This window comes from Taeniopygia guttata, chromosome Z, assembly GCF_048771995.1.
Source record: "Taeniopygia guttata chromosome Z, bTaeGut7.mat, whole genome shotgun sequence".
Taxonomy (NCBI): domain Eukaryota; kingdom Metazoa; phylum Chordata; class Aves; order Passeriformes; family Estrildidae; genus Taeniopygia; species Taeniopygia guttata.
Genome location: NC_133063.1, coordinates 39,475,232 through 39,500,093, shown reverse-complemented (window position 1 = coordinate 39,500,093; position 24,862 = coordinate 39,475,232). Strand labels below are relative to the sequence as shown.

The window sequence follows — 24,862 nt, the reverse complement described above, 5'->3', positions numbered from 1 at the left end:
CCAAAGCTTCTGTGACAGCTTTCCTGGTGTCATTTAGCAAGCCTTGCACAACAGAATTCTAAGCTTAAACTAGATTGTGTTTTTGTCTGAGGGAGCACACTAATATTGCATACAGGTCTTTGCATGTTTCTGAATTGGGAAATAAGCTGGTGAAGTCCATGTACTGCATCCAGCATGCCTTTCAGTGACTATTCACAGTATTCAGACTGGCCTGTGGTCACAGTTGTAAATGAAAAGCTAAATGCGTCTATGTTGGCAAGCTGCTGCAATGGAAAAGTAGCTCAAAGCTGTGTAAGAAATTCAAAAGTTGAGTCCCACAAACTTACAAGTAAAATTAAAGTGTTGCTTTTAAGTTACTCCTGAAAATAGTGACTCCTCCACCAGCTTGAATGATCCTGTCTGGATAAGCAGTCTGGTGTTTTTGGTATAGTTTAAGAACACTGTGATAGATTTTCTCCAATCTGTGACTAATTAGCCCGTGGGCATTTTCTGAAAGCTGTTGTCTTTTAACTGTCAATGGATCTCTTCAGTGAATGCAAAGGCAGTCCTGCTGAACAAAATAAGCCTGCTTGCACACCAAGGACAATTTCAGAAGGGAATGATAAAGCCCCTGAAGGAGACAGGCAGATTAAACCTGTCTTTTTGCTTCTGTTGTGTCAGGCACATGCTATGGAAGAGCAGGCAGAGCAGAGGAAATGACCTACTTAGTTTTGACCAAAATAAAACTTTGTTTTGAAAGAGTTAGATTGACTTAGGCTGAATTGTCTTGGTGCTGATATGCCCTTTAAGTCCCACTGATTCATTGTTTGGAAAGTAGAGACTGTTATTGTTGTCTTGCATAACAACTTTGAAGCTTCGGTTTACTCCCTGGCTTCGCTAGATTTCTTGTTTGTTTTTCTTCTGTCTTTTAAGCATGCTGCAGTAGCTGTGCCTCCTGCAGTGGCCATCTTTGCCTGTGTGTGCATGGGGCACTTTTATTAACTAATTGTGGCAAACTGAATCTTCCATGTTAGGCACTTCTGTACCCATCTTCCTTCCCTAAGCACTTGTCGACAGTTTCTTTGCAAAAGCCAGTGCTGCAATTTCATGACTATGCATCCTGCCAGAACCAAGGTGGAAGTTATGGCATCTCTGTAAATCATGGCAAACAAATTGGGAATTTTGGAAGCTCTTCCAGGTTCTGGAGTAAAGCAGTTTGGTTTGCTGACCCACCAGAAAGCAGAGAGTTCCTCTATGTTTCAGGGCAACCCTGGGGATATTGGCTGGACTGAAAAAGTATTTACATTTCCTTCCTAAATAAGAGGGACAGTAAAAGAACATCTTGTTTTCTCATATTCTAGAAGTGATTGACAGTGCTCTTAAAAAAAGCTGGTTTTTCAGTTGCTGAGCACTATCTTGTTTTGTTTGAGGTTTTGTTTTTTCACTGAGGGGAGGGGTGAGAATAACTACATAAAAGGCTGTAGTGTAGGCAAATTCAAATGCTTCCTCTTAATCTGGATTGTTGAATGCCTTATATATATGGTGACATATGGGGCAAATATTCGTAATAATTGCATCTGTTAAAGAGAAATATTTATATTGCTGGAAGTACTGATGGCTGTCTGTTCGAAGCACGAAGCTTTATGGAAATTCTGGTAATGTTTTACCTTTAATTTATTATTTCATTTTGATAAAAACAAGATGTATGCTACATGGTCAGATTTATAATCTGGTGTATTGACTTGATGTTAAAAATCTTTGACTTTGGTAAATTGTTATATTTTAACATACTGAAAGTAGTCATGCTGATTTACAGCATGCAAGAATCTGACCCTAACTCTACAGACTCTGTAGTCAGATATAGCTGTAGTGCACTCTTAACAGTAATGCTCTCTTTACTGGAGCTACTGAAAATTACTGGAAGTATTGAAAATAAATTCAGTGGTCACTGCTGGAATGAATTACCCCTGTGGAGTAAATGGTAAGAGCCATTATTCTCTCTGCAGTACCTGTTGCATTTAAAAATAGCCATGCTTACTGTGAAGCACAAGGCTTGAAACTGCACTGCGCATCCTTCTGCCCCAAGGAAACTGCTGCCAAACATCATTTGTTGCAGCGGTTGCTGCTCTGTTGCACCGGGTGAGTGGTAAGGTAAAAAATGCCTATGCTGTCACCTTTCCAAGATGTCCACTGAATCCCAACAGTTTTCTGGGAAATAAAAACTAAATCCTACTCTTGGTTCTTGTCACCCTGGTGTTTGCAGCTGTGGCACTGTTGGCTTTTGGACCCCTATCAGTGCAGGCTCTGGCCAAAGCTACCACAAGGTACATGTCCTTTTGCCACCTGTGGGAAGCTGGACTTCTCATGTACACCTTCTGGACTTCTTGCATACCCTTTTGTGGCAATCACAGTTTGGTCCAGTTGTGGCTTGCTGCAGTCTCATGACAGCTAAGTCTGGAAATGTGTGGTGGGAAGTGTTAAGGGGCATGGACCTGTCTTTTCAGAGACCTGTCAGTCTGACTGGCAGAAAACATTGCTTCTTACAGCTGCTGGGACTTGTTCAGATGAAAAAAGAAGGACGTGACTACAGATGAGTTTCATTTGATGTAGGAAATACAATAAAGGGCTAAAGGTTGTCATATGAAAAAGGAGGATAGAGGTTCTTGGGGTGTAGAAGTTTACTTGTGAGTACAGAGACACACTTCAGAGTAGGAGTTAAGTTAGACTTTGGATACATGTTGAGGACTTTGTCTATGTTTCTCCATCTGTTGCTTGAACTTTTTTCTTTAATAACTTTTTTAAAATTATGTATTTAGATAGAGATAATGTATAACACTTTTAGACACCTGTTGTTGAAAAAGCCCAAATTGTTCAGTATTTCATCTGGTAAAAAGTTTATTTTATTTCATCCTATAAAATTTTCATGTGCTTAGGAAGATACAAACAACATTCCCCTGGCCATCCAAGTCTAATGCCAGAGCCAGTTGATAACCATAACCACAGCCTTTTCTTAGCCTTGCTTTTCTGAGCATCTTAGTAGAAGACAGATACAAACAGAGATACTGTGCATGGGAGGCTCCCACTAGAACTGAAAGGTGGCTTTCACAGTGTGTGAAGTGCTAAAATAAAAACACACTGCGTGCCTGGGTCTGGGTTTCAGATAAAAGTGATAGAGGGAAGCAGTGAACTTAGTTGAGGTTGCACATGGATTTGTGGCAGTGTGGAGGATTGTGCTACACAACTCTTCCAGTAACAGTCCACAACCTCCTTTACAAAGTCCAGTAGTGAGATGAGAGCTCACACTGACACCAGCATCTGAGGATTACAGAAGTATATTTCAGTCTATCATTTTATTGCTTGGGGTGGTTGAATGTAAAGTGATGGTTATGAAGGGGAGAAAAGTTCTCTTACAAGCTGCTGAGTCTTTAATCAGCTTTTACAGATAGGCAGGAAAGGATGTTAGAGTTGCAATGGTATATCCAGGGAAATATGTACCTGTTGTGTAACTGTCAAAGAAAGGCAACTTGAATGTTGGACATTATTAGGAAAAGGCTGGAAAGGAGTGGCAGAAAAGCCACCTCTGTACATATGTATGTATACATACATAGGCTCGTATGTACAAGCATAAAATCAGCTTGCTGGTTCTCTGTGCAATGGCTGAGCTGCTGCTGAGCCTGTAGGTGTCTGATACAGCATTAGATCTTGAACATGACATTTTCCTTTCTCTATTTTATTTTAGTCCCCTTGTAATTCTTTCATGTAATCTATATACATTTGTAGGGCTTTTTGTGGAGGACTGTAGAGATATTCCATTTATGTAATACTCAGGCCATTCGTTCTAGTACACTCTCCAAGACAGGAACTTCTTCCAAGTTTTACATTTAGCAAGATGTCTCAGAGAATTAGTGCACTTAATTTAGTTGTGTTTATATTCACATTAATAAGTTGTGTATGTTCTTTAATGAATTGCACTTAAATTTTTCCAGAAACGAAAAATTTATTGTCAAAAAAAATTGAAAAAATTTATCCTCCCTGGAGAGCAATTTGATAATTCTACTTATAAAAATGTTTAGCAAATGCAAAGTTAGGCTTCAGGGTTAAAGATAAAAGAAAATATTAAATAAAACCTAACATGGTAAAATACAGCTATATAAATAAATTTCTGTTTGAAAAGCACCAGAACTGAATTATGGTATTTTCCCAAAGAGGAAACAGAAGTAATTTTTAACACCTTCTAGACTTTTCCTCTGGACTGAATGGTCTGTTCAAAAGGGGGATAAGTTTATGTGTTATATCTGATATTTCATGAGCAAGTCTCACCCAGAATTCTCATCATTTTCGTGGGACACCAATACATAGCTAGAGTCCCTACGGGGCATAATTCACAGTTTTCTTCTTCCTAGTTTTGGATTCTGCTTTGAAGTCCGTCTTGAGGACAGAGAGAAAAATATTTATGTGGAAAAAGTGTGACATATTGGAGGGTATAAATTGCCTTTTTTTTTTCTAAGAACTGCTACACATCTCATGAGTTACAGTGATTCCCAGCATTTATATTCTGCCTTGCTAGGGAGGCCAGGAGAGGGGCATTTTCTGTTTCTTTTCAAGTGTATGTTGGAAAGATGCTGACTGTAGGTTCCATGAGTGTATGTACACATGACCTTTATTAAAACACCAAGTCAAACAGAATGTGGTAGGAAAAATGGCCTAGGAAGTGATGGCTTATGGGCAGAGCCTGCTGTAAAGCCAGATCTTGTGCTCCATGTGGACGGGGAGCAGCACTGTGATGTCCAATGGCCAAACAGCTTCTTATTGAGCATTGGCAATACCAAATTTTTCACAAGGAAGTTATTTATAACTGTATAGCAGAAAGCCTCAAGGTAAACTTGTCAGATATGCCTGACTGTTGGAACTCAAAATGTCCCTTAGACATTTATGGAGGTTCCAGGCCCTGGTTGGAGGCATTTGAGACCCTGGCAGGCAGCTGGAAACAGCTGTGATTTTGAGTTTGAGCCATGGATGATTTACCAACTTTGAAGGTGGAACAAGGAGTCACAAAAGTTTAGATAGTATAGTAGAAGTAGTTACAAAGTAGAAGGAAGAATTTTTTAGTATTGTACTAGGGGGTTTTAACACCTGTACAGGGGGGTTTTTACTTTGTACATGGGGGTCAGAAGTTTTAAGATGGAGGAATGTAGGCTGGTCCTGTTCCTCCTCTTTCTTCTTCCTTACCTCCATGTTCTTGGTGATGTTGGCACTTATGGATTGGTTTAGAGTAGAAAAGCACCATCTAATATAGGTAGTAGGTATTGGGGAAAAACTGTAAACATGCATCACGTAATATATCATATAAAAGATAGCAGCAGCCCTGGGCGGGCAGAGAAGAAGACGGGAGTCAGAGAGTATGTCAGGGTGTGTGTGCCTCTGCCTGGGCTGCTGAGCAAACTGCAGTAGCCAGAGGAGACAATCTTTTAGATAACTAGCAATAAACTGCCTTGAGACCAAACAACAAGAGACTGCTGAGTTTTCTTTGGAAGCACAGGTTGGAGGAGAGACTTTACCACCACACGGAACCCCTGAACCAGGCCGGGGTTCCGACACCTAACCAGATGCTTGGAGAGTCCACATGGAGACCCCTAAACCTTTAAGTAAATGTTTTGTACAATGTCTGAAAGCTGCAATTGAATGGCTTTCTTTTGACTTACAGCCCATAGATATGTCTGCTTGTAGCTCATCACTGAGTTTCTGTGGATCAAGAAATCTTAATCCTTTAAAAAGATCTGCCTGTCCTCTTCCTTTAAATGCTTTTTCCTCAGAATTTTGCATTTCATCTACTGAAACTTCACAAACAGTGTGTTCTGGCTGGTTTTTCCTAATAAAAGGTCACCCCTTAAAACTCACAAAACCTCTCCTGTCAGAAGATAAGACTTAATTAAGCCCCTCTGGGACTATTGATATGAATGTAGGATTTTGCCACCTCCCCCCTCCCCCTCCAATATTGTTAATGCTTCAGTTTGCTGCCATTTTGGGTTTATTTCTTTTTGTGTGGAATGTGTGAAATAAAAACAAATCGTGACTTGTAGGAGTAACTTCACCCCTTGAGGAATGTGACAAGCCGAGGAGGAGTTGTGCGAGTAGCTCCTGAAAAACGTGTGAAAGTCTTTCACTGGGAATGTTACCTTCTATGTTTGGGCACTGTTTATCTCCTGCTATTTGTCTCCTGATATTCCTTAATTGGATTATTTGCAAATGCTTCAATTTTCTGGCTGACATTTTAGGAAACTAATTCTTTTCTGTGTAGTCGTCTTCTGTATTCATTCAAACATTTAAAACCTTTATGCACCTTCCTATTTTGCTCCTTGTCTGAAACATTCATTCACTGTTTGGTTTTACTGCTTCTCTGAAGTTGCTGACTTAGTATGCTTTTCTGTGTCATGAGGTGTTTCCTTATCCAGTAACATATGTTACTGTGTTTATGCAGGACCATGTTTTTCTAGGTTTGTCAGTGCAAAGGGAAAATTGTGGTACTGCGTACTGACTTGAGTTGTCTAAAGAAGTAGAGAACATCTCTCAAGGTTCATGGGAGGAGCGTCTTCCATCAGCTGGTTGTCTGAATTCCCTAAGGTGTTTGGGTAGGGCTCAGTTGACTTGTGCATTGAGTTTGTGTGTACTTAAATCTAATGGCCACTTGGAGAGGGTGGCTTTACAGACTTCAGTTGCCTGCTGCATCTTGCAGATCATAAAATTCTTGTGATCAGGGTGCACCACCATGCTCTCTGCTTTCCTTTCTAACCCGCCTGCTTCTGAACTAGAAAAATGTAGGAAAACCATGTCATTTCACTGAATTTCATTAGTCACTGCTGGTTCCTCCTTGGCTAGCTCTCACCTCTTTTTGAAGTTCTTGACATCTGCCTGTTTGTATTTGAAGCTTCATACTCTGCTTTTCATAGGTCAGAGCCATGCGAACCTTTGTCACAAGACTTCTGCCTTCAGAGAGCATTTCACCTTGCTGAGCCAGGTCAGATAAACTTTGGGCACCACTCTGAGACTGTGACAAGGTCACCTGAACAAATGGCTGAGGTAGATGTCTTCAGGGTAGGAGTGGCGAATTTCAGACTATAGGTGGTAATGGGCAGGTGGTCTTTGACCCTTTTCTCTGGTAGCTTCTAAAGACGTACTCTCACCGCAAGCAGGTAATCCTCCTAACAGCATCCCTGGAAATACTGCTGACACCTAAAGAAGGAGCAAGTTTAATTATGACACCTAAAGAAGGAGCAAGTTTAATTATCTTATCATTATATTAGCACTATGTCCATGTTGAGATAACACATCAGGAATGAGGATTCACCAGTTCTTTGTGTGGACTCTTACCTGTTTTCTGGAGCAGGAGATGCATCTTTCATCATCATCACTGCCTGGACAATGACTTTGCTTTCTTTGGTCTCCTCTGCGCTGATAGGCTGTGTGCTCCTCCCCACCATAGAGATCACCTTCAATTCTGTTAAGCAACTGCATTTGCAGCTGCAAGAATCCCTTTTATCATCCTTTCTTTGACTGTTTCCTTTCCTGATCTGCCCTATTTGGTTGGAAACAGCCATAAACCTTAGAGACATGCATAACACTTCATAGCACCCAGCAGAAGATTTGGTTCTGCTCCTTCCCACTTTATTTCATCAGTGCAGTCATCATTCCAGGTTCAACCATAGATGATGAATAACACATTTGAACACAGTAGTGATTTGTAGTGCTTCTTTTCTGACTTGTAGATTAATGAAAAAAAGAAAGTGCTTGCTGCTCATATTAAGATGAGTGCCAAGAGGAAAGGTGTCATCCTTTTGGTGCTATCAGAAGGAAAATTTACTTTGGATGGCTGGCAATAAGCTGTTTAGAGAAGTGGACCTGGATTTTAATGCTTCAGTTGACCTGGAAGAAGAAGTGTGCAATCAAAAGTCAATGAGCTGGAGAAAGGGGAGAAAAGGAAATTGAGTGCTTCTGGTGACACTAGCTATACAGTCAATGGCAATAGTGGACTGCAGATGGTGAGTTTGAAGCACTTGGGATGTTGTCAGATACTTGTGAAATGTAAGAAAAACAGGGAGGGGAAAACCCTCTGTGTACAGCAACAGTTTCTGCTGGAAAATGATCTTCTGCCTTTGGCACTGGAAGAGGTCTGATCTTCCGCTCAAGAGGTCAGGAGCTGAGCATCTGCACAAGGCTTCATGCTTGAACTGGTGGAGAGTAATTCTGAAAGAAAGAGGACTCTAAATCCATAGCTGAGTGGCTTATTAGTTCCTAATTAATTAGAGGTGGTGGGAATGAAGCAAAGAATCTCTTGTTTTCTTCACACAACTTAATGTAATGCAAATTCATGGTAAGAAGCTGTAGAAAATATCCCCTCCATGAGAAATGATCTTTTAAAACACTGTCATGCTTGAAAGCATGCTTTGTGGAGCTTGGATGGAATTATAAACCTGTAATAAAAGAAATAATTGCTCTTGACTTTCAAAGCTGCCTATAATTGGTGACTGTTGTTGATTACACTCAGTTTGTAACAATATTTTGTTTTCTCACATTTATGTCACATGCTCTAGCTTGTGGAATAATTCATTTGCAAATGTCCTTCTGCTTTGGCTACATCAAAGAGCTGTTTTGGACTGTTTAAAACTTTTTTTGAAGTTTAAGAACTAATTTTGATGCTCATGGATAGAGAGAGTGTAGGAGGACCTGACCTGCTGTACGCTTGTACTGTTCGGGGATAAGCTGTCCTTTCTTTTCCATTGCTAGCATCTTAGTAGGAAAATGAATGGGAGTTCATGCACTGCTCGGGGTGTGACAGCTGTGTACGTTCTCAAACCTAGGGGATAGCAAATGTGTTTAAAAATATGTATTCCTAATTGTATTTGACTCCATGTTTGGTTTGGTTTGATTGTGTTTCTTAAAGTCCCTTGCTTGTGAAGAGTTGCTTATAGTTCTTATTTTATTTCCCCAGTTTGCAACTTCATGTCTCACGAAAAGTGCCTCAAGAATGTCAAGATTCCATGCTCATGTATTGCTCCCAGCCTTGTAAGGGTGAGTAGTGATACTGGCTTGTCTCTGTCTTGGGGTGATATACCACACATTTATCACTAATGAACATGGTGCCATATAGCAGTGGGTTTTTTTCATATCATAATGCAAAAATTGTATTAGTCATTACTGAAGCTTTTATAGCTGCTCACAGGCAAAGCTACACTTCCTTTGAAAAGTCTGCTATAAGCAGCTGTAGATACTCTGTCTTTCAAGACTAGTTATTTGCATTCTTTAAATTTTAGTAGATGTTCTTACTGTGTGTCATTACCTGGAAGTTTTGCAATAACGTGCTTACTTTCAGATGGCTTGTGACCTTCTCCCACAAGACTTTATGTGAAAGAGATTGAGTCAAAGGGTGTAAAACATGAATCAACTTTACAGATTTTAATGAGATGCAACTAAGAAGGTACTAAGAAGCTAAACTGAAGAGAAAACGAAACGTGTTACCCACTTGGGAAAGGATGACAGAAGAGGAATGGAAGGGAAGAAGGACATGAGAAATTTACTAGAAAAGTAGTAAAACACTGCAAATACCTTAAGGAGCCACAGGCAAAAGTAGAATGAGATATGGCTATAAAATCAGTCATGTTCATTACAGACCTTGCTGACTCAAAGCACATATATGGGAATCCATTGTGTAGACCTATGAAGGGGAGCTGATTCCCTTCTTTGTGTCATAAAACATTTTACCAGTTCCTTTTTGTTGTGGAAGCCTGTGTAGGGGGTGAGATGTGGAAGTTAGTTTGAAAACAATATACAGCTTGAGATACATGGATTGGATAAAGAGAAATTATCCATTTGTTTTTCTTCAGTATGTTTTTTGTAGGTGATAAAGCTGCTAGGCTGTACCAATGCAAAGCTTTGCTTTTTCTCTTTTTTGCTTTTCCTATTTCCTTACATACCTTTCATCTTGAGAGGTGTCAAAAAGGTGTCTGATAAATTTTTGAAATTTGCCAGTGAAACAGCAAGAAATACAGCTGTAAATCTTAGAACCCATGGTAAAGGGCCACGTAGGTAGTGAGAAGTGCTTTTACTTAGAATTAGCATCTTCTGCTTTTTCAGTATGTTGGCAGTCAGTCATAGCAAAAGGAATAGTGAATCAGATTATATAGGTATCTACATGGGCCTTTAGGGGGATGGCAAAAATCCAACTGGAAAATAGTAATTTAATTCAGAGTGTGGGTGTTGTAAACGTTTATGACTGCTTCTTTGGTGGATTTGCTCTAAATTTAATTTATTGTTTAAAATAGCATTTGTTCCTTTGCTTTTATATGGTAAAAATCCTCCATTTAAACTTACTAATGTTCCCATTTGCATCAGTTGTAGATGTCAGTGTAATTTTTTTCTCTATTGTCAGTCCCTGTAATCTATCTGCCCCAAAATTTTTATCTTGTGATTTATCTGTAAACAATAAACACAAATTGTGCTGCGCAGCAAGGATGGTTATTTGGTGGTGCTGTCAGTCTTTAAAACTGTTTGCAGTTCAGCGTTGCTGTGTTTAGCTCAAAGAGTCTTCTGTGTTTTCTGTCTTGAACGGTAATGATTTTATTTTGAAAACTCTGGATTGTACTGTTTGTTCTGGACAGTCATGTTCCCTTGACATGGTCATCCAAGTTGCATTGATCCTGATCAGCTGTACAAGTGAAGGCTGCCATATAGGAGATATTGTTTTGCATGCAGGCTCTGTCAAAGCAAATACCAAACTTGGCATTTGCATAAAAAATATAACAGAGCAAAAAACAAATGACAACCATTTATACAATTTGTGGGAAGTTTATTTTCTCAATCTCTCAGATTATTTATTTATTAAAAGGTCTTACGTAGGAGGGAACATTGGTGGGATTTTTTCTGATAGTTCTTTCAGCTATGTCAATATTCAGTGTATTACAGAAATGAGACTTTTTTTTTTTAGTTGCCTGGATTTCATCTAGAGAAGATGGCAATTGTTAAAGCTCATCAGAATGTATGTCATTTGATACTAAATCAACCCATCAAAGAATAATTTTTCAGCAGATGTTTGGTGGAAACTTTTATTCCTGACAGTAGGGTTTCCTTCCCAGGGTCATGTAAAGGCCTGCAGAGTCATAAGCATGCCACAACTGCATCCACTCTCAGATCATTCTTAAGGCTGACCCATGAATTTTTTTCTCTATTGTAAATCATTATCACCTGCATTTGGTATTCCAGAGTGGATCCATGTCATGATGTTTCTAAACAAGCCTTCATGGATCAGTCTTCTGAAAAGTTTGCAGGGCTTATGATTTGTTCCAATGTTAAGGGTCTCAGCAACTTTTTCAAATTCAAACTCTCTCTTTCCTACATTCCCTTAAGTATTTACCTACTTTGCAGTACACATTAAAAAAAAAAAAAAAAAAAAAAAGGAGAAAGGGAGGACAAAAAAATCCACACCCAAATACCAACACAAAACAAAATTACAGTAAAACCAAAATGTTTTTGGGGGTGAAATGTGAATTTTTGTTTTCCCTTGTTAGGTTGGAATTGAAGCTGTATTACAGCTTCTTGGAAGTGTGTGTGTATTTTCTATATAACGGTTCTTGGAAAACTAAGTTGAAATAGGACCACATGAAGAATGGTTTAGTGATGTTCAGCAGTTGCTGTGCTTATTTTTTCTTTTTGGTGTGTTGGTGCATTGCCCTAATGGTTTCTAAACATTTCCATTTAAGAAGGCTTTGAAGTCTGCTCACGAGACTTTGTTGTGTGGTGTTATTCTCAAAGCCAGGTTGTCTAGAATGGAAAAATGCTAGTCTAGGTTATCAGCTTCTGAATCTTTTTGTGCCAAAAATAAAACTTTCCTTTGTAAGGAAAGCTGCTGCATTCATGGGCTGGGGTAAGGAATGGGAAAGCTGTGGTGCTTGCAGGGGTCTCTGCTCTTGTAATTGTCCACTGATCTAAGTTTCTCCCTCTGGATTCTGGGTTCGGCTATGTGCAGCGTGGTTATTTGGGTCAGTAACAATCTGAAAGTAGATCTTTGTGGGAGGGCCCAAAGCAGTCAGATGAGGGGTAATGGCTTTAAACTAAAAAGGGATGCATTCTGACTAGATTTAAGGAAAACATTTTTACAATAAGGATGGTGAAATACTGTCGGATGTTGCTCAGAGAGGTGGTAGATGCCCCTTCCTTGTATGTCTTCAACACCAGGTTGGACAGGGCTCTGAGCAACTGGTCTAGTTGAAGGTTCCTGCTCACTGCATGGAAATTTGGACTAGGTGACCTATAAATGTTTCCTTCCAACCCAAGCCATACTGTGACTGTGAGTTTACCTGGGTCCTTGCTGGGTAGCACTGACCACCTTCTGTCAAGAAGGTCTCTCCCCAGCTCTCCAGCACTTGCCCCATGCTTGTGTTGCTTCAGCAAGGCAGTTGCTTGGAGACAGTCACATGGCATAATTTAGAATCTGAATGAGGGTTAAAACTGCTTGCTGGTAATCTTGGCACTGCACCAAGGTTTTCTCCCTTTTCTCCCTGAAGGGGAACCTCAGAGCTTGAGGTAAGGAAGGGCTAGCTCCTCCTAGTTTGTAAGCTCAGGAGAGTTTATTATACTCTCATGAAACTTGATCTGAACTCCCAGATGAGCTCTGCAGCTGTATCAGTGACTCTTCAGTTTCAGAAGCATTATGGGATGGCACTGTGTTTAATTCTTAATCTTTGTCTTGATAAGAGGACATGGACATTGATTTCCTCTGTAGCAATAAAAACAAAGAGTGAGTGACTTTGGCATGTATTATTTTTATAGTACAAAAAATACTAGGCCAAGCAGCTCTTAATTGCAGTGGAAAGCTTTTACACAAGTCTTACTTTTGAGTAGAAGTCTCATGTCAATCTGGTCTGATAGAGCATGGGATGCATTATCCATTGCAAAGGGCCCTTAAGACCTTGGAGTATATAAGACCAAATGTCCTGTCACAGAGATCTGCAGGATGAAGAAGAATAATCCTGAACGTAGTGGGATAGTATACAGATGTGTGCATAATTCCCTTGCATTAGCCCCAATTAAAATTTTGATAATTAAGTATTTGATTTTGTCTCTCCTGTCCTATTATGTGTTGAGACACTGTTTAACTTTGTATTCTTACTTCATTTTAGAGCTACCGTATGGAATGCATACTTACATTGCCTTTAAACACCAGCCAATAAATCAAGTGCTCAGAGCAAGAAAGTCAGTTTGGACACAAGTGAAGAGTAGTTGATAGGCATTGTCCCTAAAATACTAAAACAATAGAGGACATTACAGAGCACACAGTGTATTCAAGTTACAGAAATATTTTGCTGCTAAATAAGAGGTTTTAAACAAATCAAAGTGCTATTTTTGATTACTGAGTAATAAGGAAGTAATTGAAAAGATGTAATAGGGGCAAAAGTTGAATCACAAAATTGTTGTCTTCTCTCAGAGAGGGTATAGTCTAGGCCTGGACAGAACAGTCATGGGGTAGAGTGAAGTGTGTTCACCATATATCTACCTCCCTAGAGCAAAGGTTTAGAGCAAAGGTGTTGGAGTGAACATTAGAAACTTTAAATAGGCAAGTGCTTCTACACTTAAACATCCATACATGATTTTTTTCAGAAACACCATTTTAATTTTTATCAGGAATTTTTTTTTTGGCCTTATGTTGAGAGCAGTCTTTGAGAATGACCCTGTATGACTGCCCTTGTGGGTGTCCGATGAAGATGGTTGCTTCCAAGCTGCTTGCACTTATCCTTAAAATGGAGCAGTGTTTTTGAACTGCAAGCTAGTGATCTTAAGTTAAATTCCTTTTACTCAACCCTTGGAGGCTGTTGTTCAGAGTTTTAGAATCAATTTTTCTGTCTACCCTTTCCTTCTTGGAAGCTGTTCAGCCCCACACTACCTCAGGTCCTGCCACCCTAGTTTCTTAATGTTTCTGGTATTTTTTTACAAAGTCATGCCAAGTGCAAGTCACCCTGGTGTGATGGAGAAGGATATGCATGGCCAAAATAATCTCTAGACACAGGCCTTAGAAAAGTTTTTAGTAGGTTAAAAAGGAACTGCCCAAGACAGCAGCTACTACACTGGCATTTGGTATATCTGTGTTACTCTCATTGCCCTTTGCACATGGAAGTCTTTGCCTCATGATTCAAGATAAAGCTTTCTTCTGCCTGCAGTGGTAGAAAACAAGCTGCTGCTGGGTGAAAAACAGGCCTTCCTTGAGCTGTTATTTTCTCCCCTGCTGCTGGGGCATCCTGAAGGCTGCAGATCAGTAAGACAGTCTGGCCTGACTCTATGCACAAATCAGAGGGTCTGGAAAGTAGCTGGGCCACTCTGTATAAAGTGACTGCACCTTAGAGGAAGAGTACTTGAATTAAAATACATTTGAATTTTAAAAGCAGTTTGTTGCTGTTCTTGTTGGTTGATGTGGAACTGCTGTGCACTTGCACAGATTGCACTGAAGGAATTACAATCTTAGGTAGATAGATCTATCATAGAGAGGACCAAATTTTATTACAGGCAGATAGGAGCATTTGCAGATAATGCTCCTATCATTCTCTAATGCCTTGCATTCCTTAACAGATGGCAGGAAATAGAACAGGAACTAGGAGTATCTTGTCCTTGAGTGCAGAGTCATTCTGGAGATCATACTGGAGTGTTACCATTATACTTTCTGTTGATATGCTTCTAATCAATATTGTAAGGGCACTTAGATGTCATTTAATGGCATTACTAGAAGAAATTTTCTGTATTTTTCTGTAGAAATCTATTTTTGTGGTCTTCATAAGGTAATTTAAGTAGATGGATTGGAAAAGCACTTTTAAACTCTCATAAATTATTAACATTTTTGCTGTAGGCCACCTTAACCTTCTGTACTTTGCTGTACTTATGGAGGTGGATGTAAACTAGGCAATAACATGTAATGTTCTGTATTCTTTCATGGTGTCTCACTGGCTTTTCTAGTCTGAGTTTCAAATACTTTTTCAATATATGTCTATATTAGGTGCTTAGAACTTGTTCAGCAACCAAAATGTGTTGGGAGAAACATTATGTAATTGATGTATTTGTTATATTGTACTCGCTCTTTTACCTTTTCTTTATTTCCATCATACTCCCATCCCATTTTCCGTCCGGCTCTACACTGGTTTTACATCTGTCATCTTCCAAAGCATGTTAGAAAGACCACTCATGATAAACAAAGTTTCTTTGTCTTGATTTGTAAGAAATAAATTAATGAAACTTTCCCCCCCCTTTTTTCCCTCTTCTCCATTCCCCCTTAACATTTCAATCAGCAATTTGTTCCCTTCCATTTGATAGTGACTTGAGACTTCAGACAATTGTCACCATGGTCTGAACAGCTGAAGAATTTGGACTTGGTCTCCTTCTTTTGAGTGTTCTAGATAAGTACAATCAGACCCTGAATCAGTTTGCCTTCTGTCAAAATCCTTTTCACAATTTTTCCCAAAATAAATACTGTTTTTTGCATGTTCTTTTTTTCAGCAGAAGTGCTCTGTGACAATGATGAATAGCCTGCATGTCTAAGCTATGCTTTAGATGAAACAGCCAGACTCATGGCCAGAAAAGTCCCCTGTATTTCAAAGCTGGGTTGTTGAGGGGGTTGGATGCTCATGCTGGGTGTCCAGAGCAATTTGTTCACACCTCAGAGCTAAGGGGGGTCTCCCCTGTGTCTGATTTCAGGGGGAATTCTTCTGCCTTAGGTGGCTGCATGGTGCTTGAGGCTGTGACAGGGGTAGGGCACTGAAAGATGACACTTGAAACCTGAAGACAGGTTGGGATGTGCAGAAAAGCTTGCCTGAAGAAATCCCACCAGGGCTTTTCAGTACTCCTCGCAGTTGCAGTGCCTGGGTTGGGTTGTGCTCACATAGTCATTTTTTACCAATTTTCTGCACATGAATTCATTATGCAGGATTAATTTTGTGCAAGTGGTCTTCTCCTAGCAAACTTTTTTTTTGAAACAGCTAGAGTGAGCTGCAGCTCTGGCACTTTACCTCCACAATAACTGCTTAAACTTAATCTGGGATAGTTTGATTAAAGCTTCCTAGGCTTTCCAAGATAATTTACACCACCCCCCCCCCCCAAAGATACATGTTATTTTTGTAAACATACATTATATAGCTTGAGTATTCTGATTAAAAAAAAAAAAATTATGTAAGCCAGCTATAAACTTTATGTAAGAGATGGAGGGCTGCAGAGAACGAAGTTTCAGTTTGGGCTGGTGGGAGTAGGGTATGCATCCGAAAAGAATGCTTTGGCTGTATTTTTAAATCCCCAACTTGTACATCGAGTTACAAACTAGAAGCTTTTGGAGGCAGTGCTGTTATGTTCTGTATTTGCGATACTGATATGGAGTCTTTTTTGTAGGCTGGCTCTCAGCCCTGCTTGGTGGGGAGCATGGGATCTGAATGGGCAGTTTCCTGGTCAGTCAAGGATTCCTCACAGTCTGCTGGGGGAGGGAGCTGGTGACTGTTTCAGTGGTCAGTTGCTGTGCACTGTCCTGTTCATGTTTGGTAACACAAACATATTTCATTCCTCCCTTTCCTCCCTTTGTCCTTTTTTTTCTACTAAAGCGTAATTATGAGGAGCATTGGAGGAACCACATGCTTTGCAGTTTGGGGGTTACTGATTCTTCTTGACTAAACTTTCAGCCTCTTTTTTTTCTCCTTATGTTGCATCTGGCAAAACTTTATCTCACTTCTTTCATTGTTCATGCTTGAATTATGGGATTGTTTGATGTAACTGTCCCCATATTTTCTGAGACAGAAAATTCTTGTGGGAATTGGATTTTTATAACTGGAAGCAACTCCTTGGGTCATGAAATTCTGTGTTCACAGTACATGTCAGATTTGCTCCTAATACTTCTCAGGAAAATCTCAATATACAAAGGGAAAAATTCAAATCCTGATGAATAACCTTGAAGGATTTTTTTACCAGTGTATCTGAGAGGAAAAGCTGTTCTCTGTGACTGCATGTATCTGAAGTCATTATTTCCAAAGTTTTACTGGGAATAATTAATTTATTTTGAAACCTAAATAATACTTTGTCAGCTTTTACTAGAAATACAACCACAGGATAAATTTGATGTGTAAAACTTCATTATAGCAAGAAGAGCATGTCAAATGCATAATACTAAATGCCTAAATAATGGCAAACTTTTGTGGAACTCATTTGGATTCCAGGACTTTAAACATGCCATTACGTTCTTTCCTTCTAATGTGAATGTCACTTTAATGGAGTTATGCATCTTGCAGGAAGAGTAGTCTCTAGAGCAGGTAAGAAGAAACTTAAGTATGTTTCTTCTTCTTTACTTTGCTTCATCTGTTGTTCCTTTGGTACTATTACTTCCCATCTTCATTATTAATCAAGAATTAATAATTAATAAAATCAATTAAGCAAGAAAAAAACAGTCTAAGGTAAGTTAATAATAAGAAACACATTGCCAAAATGGTTGGTACAGACAGCTCTTGCTGAATGATAGGAGAAAATCATAGTCTATCATTTTCAACCTACAGTCAAGAGGAACCTCAATCTGGATATACTTCAGGAGATGGATATCTCAGGCTTCAAAGCCTTAATAAAGCAGGGGGAGACCAACCAATCCCTTTGGTCAGCCAGTGGCCAGGCTGTATTCAGAGAGGAACTGAGAGGCGTGTGGAGAGCCCTGAACGGTGGCAGCACTGAGATGTTAAAAGTTTTCTTGTGCATGTCTTTAGGGTATTTTGTTCACCTGTGCAGTAATTACTCTTTAATTGTCCTTGATTCAATTAAGAATGCTCAGAAGAACAGCTGCGATTACAGGTACGTCCCAAAGGAAGCCTTTGGATTCATGTTGTTGTGAATCATCAAGAAGCTAATCAGCTTAAAAATATATACAATACATATTCATTCCCAAGAATTTTAAAAAGTTACATTTAAGTATTTATCATGTATTTCTAAGTATGATTGTTTTTTAAAGGATATTTCATCTGTCTATTTATTTTTGTGCTTAGTTAAGTTTATATTGTGTATACTGCCCTGTTGTTGCAAGATAAGGCAGCTTCTATGAACTTTAACTGACACTTTGGAAGTTGATATTGATGATGTCTTATGCATTCTTTGCTGGCAGGTTCCAGTTGCACACTGTTTTGGGCCTCCAGGACATTACAAAAGAAAGTTTTGTGCTGTGTGCAGGAAGTCCCTAGAGTCACCTGCCTTTCGATGTGAAGGTAACTTAAGCCCTACTTGTATGGCCATCTGTGTGCCACCCGTAACCTGCAGTTTCCTTACACTGCATACCTCGAGTGCTTGAGAAGTTTTTGGTTTGTTTATTATCCATTCATTGGTCGTGGGAAGGCATACTTCAAACTAAGGGATAATAAATCAACCACCTTCCATAAACTGCAAATTTTGTCAAACATGTACACTCTTTTTACCTTTTCTCCAATTTACTTGGAGCAAGTCTGTGGTGGTGTGCAATGAATCCCTGCCTGAGATGGGCAAAGAATGGGGAGCTATTATGGGGAAAGAAAGACTTGCCCTATTGAGGTAATTTATTTCTGTTTCCAGTGAAAACTTTTGATACAGAGAATCATCAGGTATTCGTATTTCTAGAAAAGAATGTAGAATTTCCTGTGTTACTAGTCTCAGATATCTGTTACTTGTAATGGGGATGAGGTACCTTCAATGGAAAGATATTTGAAAATATTGTTTTTCAAAATAGTACTGCTCTGAGTGTTCTGACATGGATTCTCTGAAAAAACAGTAATTAAAGAAATCACCCAAATCCCATATTTTTGATTTGTTGACATGAGTACATGACTGATTTTGATGTAGGACATCAAAATCTCTTCAATTCTCCCTTGTTTTAAATGTCTATTAGTTGTTCAGTTGAGTTGTGAGATTAAATAGAATTAACTGTTTTGCAGAAATATTACTTCTGAACTGTTTTAAAAAAAGTCTATTGAGTGAAAAAATCAATTCTTCAGGGAATTGAGTTGCTTCCAAAATCACTGTTTTGGTAAAGATAATGTCCTATTAAATATGGTTTTTCTATGTGTATGTGTAGGGGAAGCAATCCTCTTTGATCACAGCATTTAGAAGTAGAATGGCGCAGTGTTTCTTTTTCTGCTTTTGTCTGTTGACTTGCATAATGGAGCCAAACTGTTCTTCTTACTAGTAGGAATATGTCACTTAGTATAGTCACCGTGTGGCTGGGATGGTTTGGTAGGATGTTCTGTGAGCTACAGATAGCACAGGGAATTTTCTAGTGATCTATCTTAGTAAGACCTTAGAACCTGTGTGCCATTCATAGAAATATGAAAAGAAAATAGTTGTCACTAGTTATACCCTCTTAACTATTGCAAATAGCTTTAGTTTAATGATCCAATTTAGTTAAAGCTTTCTAAATTTTGCTTTCGTATTCTTACTCTATTCTACTGCGTTTGCATTGTATCCATTTGTTGTGGTCTAACCCCAGTCAGCTGCCAATCACCAAGTGTTCTCCATTCCTCCTTCATGTGCCCAGCTTTAAATACTGAGCAGGATGTCAGATGATCTGGAATATCCCTTTGGCCAGTTTAAGTCACCTATCCTGGCTGTGTCTCCTCTCAACCTCCCCCAGCTTCCTCCCCAGTGTGGTAGTACAAAAAGCAGAAAAGGCCTTGGCTCTGTGTAAGCCCTGCTAAAGAATAGTTAAAACTCTATATTAATAGAGTTAAAATCTCTATATATATTATTAATAGTTAAAATCTCTATATTATCAACCGTGTGTGCAGCACAAACCCAAAACAGAGCCCCATTGTAGCCACTGTGTAAAAAAATTAACTCTACCCCAGCCAAATCCAGCGCACAAGTCAAGTGCAAAGGAATATTTTTTTTCAGATGTTTCTATTTAAGTGTTTGTAAACATGAAGCACTTGCAATCACGTTGTAGTTAGGTATTACAGATGCACAGAATGTTTTTATGGTTTGTTGAAGATTCTGAATTGTTTTCCACACATGGATTTTACAGTTTTACTATTTTGTGTGGTGTGACTTGTTCTGTGCCCATTATCTGAATACCAGTAAGTCTACAGTTTGTTTCGCTGCTAATTTTTTTTAAAGTATCTTTAAAATGGGCTGCTAAAGTTCATAAAATGCACAATATTCTTCCTTTATTCTTCAAAAATGCTTGTGGAATTTGTTTAGAAGTCTAGTGTTTTAAGCTGTAGAATTTTTAAATTCAGGTGGAGATATTGAACTTTCTTTTTTTTGTTTATGTCTAATGATTTAGCCTAATACTGCTAATCTGGTCTTGTTTATGATGTTCATGTCTGATACTAAAATTAAGAACTTTTCCTGGACTCTTTACCATTAAGATAAAAACAAGGGTTAAGATGTAATTATCTTTCTAAACAAATTGTTGACATCATTAAATGTACTTGTAAGATAATTTTAATCACTTGATTTGCACTGTTTATATATTAAAATAGAATAAACTTTCTTGAAAGGACGTAAAATATTTCACTCATGTAAATCTTGTGGGTGCACAGCAGGGGACCTGTTCTCAGAAATGAGCAAATGAGCATGCATGTGTATTAATCCATGGTGAAATAAATACATGCATGTCATTGGCTAAAATGACAATAGATTGACTCCATATTCTGCTGACAGTTACTGATTGCTTTGAACAGTTATTTTTGCTGCCAGATTTCACTGGTGTCAGTTGAACCTGGATTCATGATGGTGAGAGTTGCTCTTCCTTTTATTTTCAGGAAGAAGGGATGCAAAGTAAGAAATAGAAATCGGACTAATCCAAACAATTTTTTAGTGCTGAATTCTTTACAAAAGTTCCTTACTAAGCATTGAGCAGGAGCAGCAGATTTACTGGAGAAGGAGGCAGTTAACATTTTTTAAAGGCTCTTCTCTCAAGTTTGTGTATCTAAAATTAATCAGATTGTGGTTTTTGGCAATCATAAAGAACTTTCATAACTAGCTTGAACAGAAGATTGTCATTCTGTTATGAATTAAAGAATTGTGCAAATTATGGAATGGCTGATAAAAACTAAATTTCTTTTTGTAGGACCTCTAATTTGATCTTTACATTCAAAACTATCCTCTTTCCTGCACCAGGATAGTCAGCTTAAGGGATTAACTCCCTAGGACACTCCTGCCATATATGTAAACATCTTTCTAACCAATTCTGGGCTAGGGTTGGTGCTAGAAGCAGCAGATGTGAATTAAACCAAGGGTAAAAGCCCCTCTGTGTTCTTACAAAGCATAGGAAAGGGCAGAGCGTGTCTGTATTGGCAGAATTAACAATAAAACCCTCAATGCTTATATAAATTCCTTGAAGTTGCACCATTGTCTATGGACACTTTACACATTGGCCAAGAGTATGACTCTGAGCGTCTAGTTTGCCTGGTTAGTTGAACTGACAAAAATGGAAAAAATTCCTGTTATATCTATGAACAGGGAGAAATGTGAGTGGGGGAGGGACTGTGCCACAGCTCAGAGAGAAGTTCTCGAGTGCAGTGAAGACACGGAGCATGGGGAGCTCTGTGTGTTTTTGGTTGACTTAGTCATGAGTCTGCTTTGGTGTGATCGGAGATTGTCTTCCCTGGGGTTAGACTATTACAATGTTAATTCTGCTCTGGAAGAGTCCAAAGAGATTTCAAATTGGAAGACTGAGATTTCAAATCGGGAGATTAAGATTTCAAATTCGTTATTCTCTATGTAAATTAACAATGTTGTTTTCAAGATACTTTCAGATAATGTGCTAATGTGTACAGTTGCTACCTTCCAATCTTCAGATTACAGTTCTCATATTTTTGTGATATGCTTGGAGAAATAACTTGTTTGACTGGAACTGAAAAAGTATTTTAAAAATTTGATGCATATCTCTTACTTTCATTTACTTGATGAAAAGTCAGATGCCTTCCCAAAGTAATACAAGTGTTTACAAAGCAGCTATAGGAGGATCTTTTCTATCCTTCTCTGTCTCTGAGGCCTCAGAGAACCCTCCTAACTCTTGAAATTATGAAGCTAGGTATTGAGATCTATCATTTTTTTTTTGTGGAGTTTTTTTGTAACTCATCCTTTATAGCATAACTGCAGATTATTTTCCTTCACATCTGGTATTTCAAGTCAGCTTTTAAATAATGAAGGTATTTTAAAACCAAAACTTGCCTAAACAACTACAGGGTTCACTCAAACTTCTTCCACCTACAGTACCTACAATATTTTGGAAGGCAATGTTAACCTTACTTAGAAGAGTGCTCTGAAAAAATTATTTCCTTTTTTTTTTGACAATGAAATAGTGATTTACCTTATATATGGTGATCAAATCAAAATAGCCTTCAGGTACAGGTATGTTAGAGTAGGCAGCCATTCCTGTGAAACTACGAGACAAAGCCAAGCAGTTGTACACTCTTTAACTTGCTGTGATTGGAGGAAATATGACAAGTGCTGCTTTTGAGCAAAATTAGCTCAGCCTTTCCTTTATATTTCTGCATCTTTTTAACACAGAGGAAGTAGAGGAACACACAAAACAATGCTGGTAAACTTCTTTATTGTCTACCTTTGCTGAATGTAAAGAGCATGAATGAGAGAAAGTATGGTGTGAAAAGGGTAGTGGAGGAGTACTGAAAGGGGATCAGAAGGAGATGCAGAAAAACCTTCGGGTTTCCAACCTAAAGAAGCTTTCTTGTTTTTGTGCTTTTAGTTTGTGAGCTACATGTGCACACAGACTGTATCCTGTTTGCTTGCAGTGATTGCCGGCAGTGTCACCAGGATGGACACCTGGACCATGTAAGTGCAGATTGTCTCTGCAGGGGAAGGTGGTCGTGCATTTTGTGGACTAGAGAAGGAGCAGTCTTGGTCTTTAGTTTCACATGCTGCCAGTTATCAAAGCATTTTAGTTGCTTATTGACAGGCAAAGGACATATGGGACTTCAGAATATACTACAAAGAGTGAGATGAACTTAGATGCTGATATATGCACAATGCTTTTGAACTCTTGCTGAAAAAATCTATGGAATGTGTATAACCTCCAAATAAAAAAAAAATCAAGTATCTTTTATATAAAAGTTTCTTTGCAGAAGAAACTTTTCTGTGTCTTGAGTTGTTGGCTGGATTGCATCCCTGGCAAACATTCTCTTGTCCTCATGCTTTCTGCAGTCTGACTGAGGCAAAACTGCCTATTGTAGGATGTTTTTTTTAAATAATTTTTTTAGTAGACTGAAGGAAAAACACTGTGATAAATTTTTTGATAGTTTTATCAAACTTTTTTCAGTGAAATGTTAGATTGTTATAAGATTCATATTTATCTTGAAAAAAGCTAAATACTCTAGTATCTGTTGCTATTTCCTTGGACCTATTTGAATTGCTGATTTAAAAACTGTATTGAAAATGCATGTGTATGTGATTCATGTGATGCTAAATTGTGATGTGTTCCCTCAGGATACTTACCACCATCACTGGAGGGAGGGAAACCTTTCTTCAAGTGCTCGTTGTGAATTTTGCAAAAAAACCTGTGGGTCTTCTGAGGTGCTCTCTGGCATGAGATGTGAATGGTGTGGCATCCTGGTATGTTGTGCTGCTGCATGTATTTGTGGGAACCACATATATATGAGCACATGCTTATTTGAACACTTGATATAAGCATAATTTATTTCTACACTGTATAAATATGTTTTGTATACACTTTGTAAATACACTTAATCTATACAGTTATTTATTTGAATATATATCTTTTTTTATATGTTAGAGGGGAAATCTGATATTTTAGATCCTCCTCATAGTAATTTTAATGAACAACTCTTAAAGTCACAGTGAAGCTATGTGTAAATACAATGGAATTTAACAAGGCCTAATCATTATAGAACTGTGGTTAGATGCCTGCGGGCACTTTCTGTGTTAATCAGAATTTCTTTCAAATCATGAATTCTGCAAGGTTAAAGACTTAGCATTCTAATATGTTTACTGTTACTTCAGTATAGAATAGGTCTTAGCCTGTGTGGTTGGAGTTTTTTTAAGCTGTCAATATCAGTTTCTGTGTTTTTCCATTCACATGACACATGTTTATTTCCCGTGCAAGCTGATGGTACCCTTCAATTATAATTCTGGAAACCACAGCTTTTCTCACACTGATAAACTGTGTGGTGCGGATAACAATGATTCCATTCACTTAATGCCACCTTGTATTAAAATATGATGGAACTAAAAGTAGCACCAGATGAGGTGGAAACTGAAAGTATATGTAGGGAATTATTAATTTGCTACTTAAGGCTAGATGGGGTACTCCATGTAGTAACAATTTAAAATAAAACTCTAGAGGTTATTCAGTATTTCAGGTATGATTTCAATGACTTTATTTTTTTTAATATTGTGGGGTTTGTATTTTAATCTGTGACATGATTTCTGAGGTGGAGGGACCATATTTGAGAACAGTCTTAAGAAATATAACATGCTATGTGGCCATACATACAAAGGTATATGCATTCAATAAAGGCAGAATATTTATAATAGTGTAAAGGCAGAAATATTCAATCACCTTTTGGAATAAAACTGAAAACAGTCTTACCTCAAAATCTGCAATACAGCTCTTTTCAAGTCATTCAATATAACATGTGCACCTTTTCTATTTCCCCCAGTAAATATATTTCCCCCACACAGAGTGGAACATCAGAGTTTGAGACCAAAACTTTAAGCTTCTCCATGTAGCTATATAAAAACCTTTCATTTTTAACAGAACAGGTTCACGATCCTTGAAAGTTTCTTGACATATTAAGACTCCCCATTATTGGTAGCACAAAACCTGAATTAAACAAATAAATAAAATAAACAAATAAAAATCTATAATGAAGTATATATAGAGTAT

The 24,862-nt window shown here is 38.3% G+C and overlaps 1 protein-coding gene across 1 annotated transcript in view; it reads left to right on the top strand.

Annotated features, from left to right (window-relative positions):
• Positions 1-24,862, top strand: part of DGKQ (diacylglycerol kinase theta) — an 87,630-nt gene that overhangs the window by 14,326 nt on the left and 48,442 nt on the right. The window contains exons 2-5 of the mRNA XM_032744075.3: positions 8,966-9,045; positions 18,131-18,230; positions 22,706-22,791; positions 23,443-23,568. Coding sequence (XP_032599966.3) covers positions 8,966-9,045; positions 18,131-18,230; positions 22,706-22,791; positions 23,443-23,568 — 392 coding nt within the window. The remainder of the gene's footprint in view (positions 1-8,965; positions 9,046-18,130; positions 18,231-22,705; positions 22,792-23,442; positions 23,569-24,862) is intronic.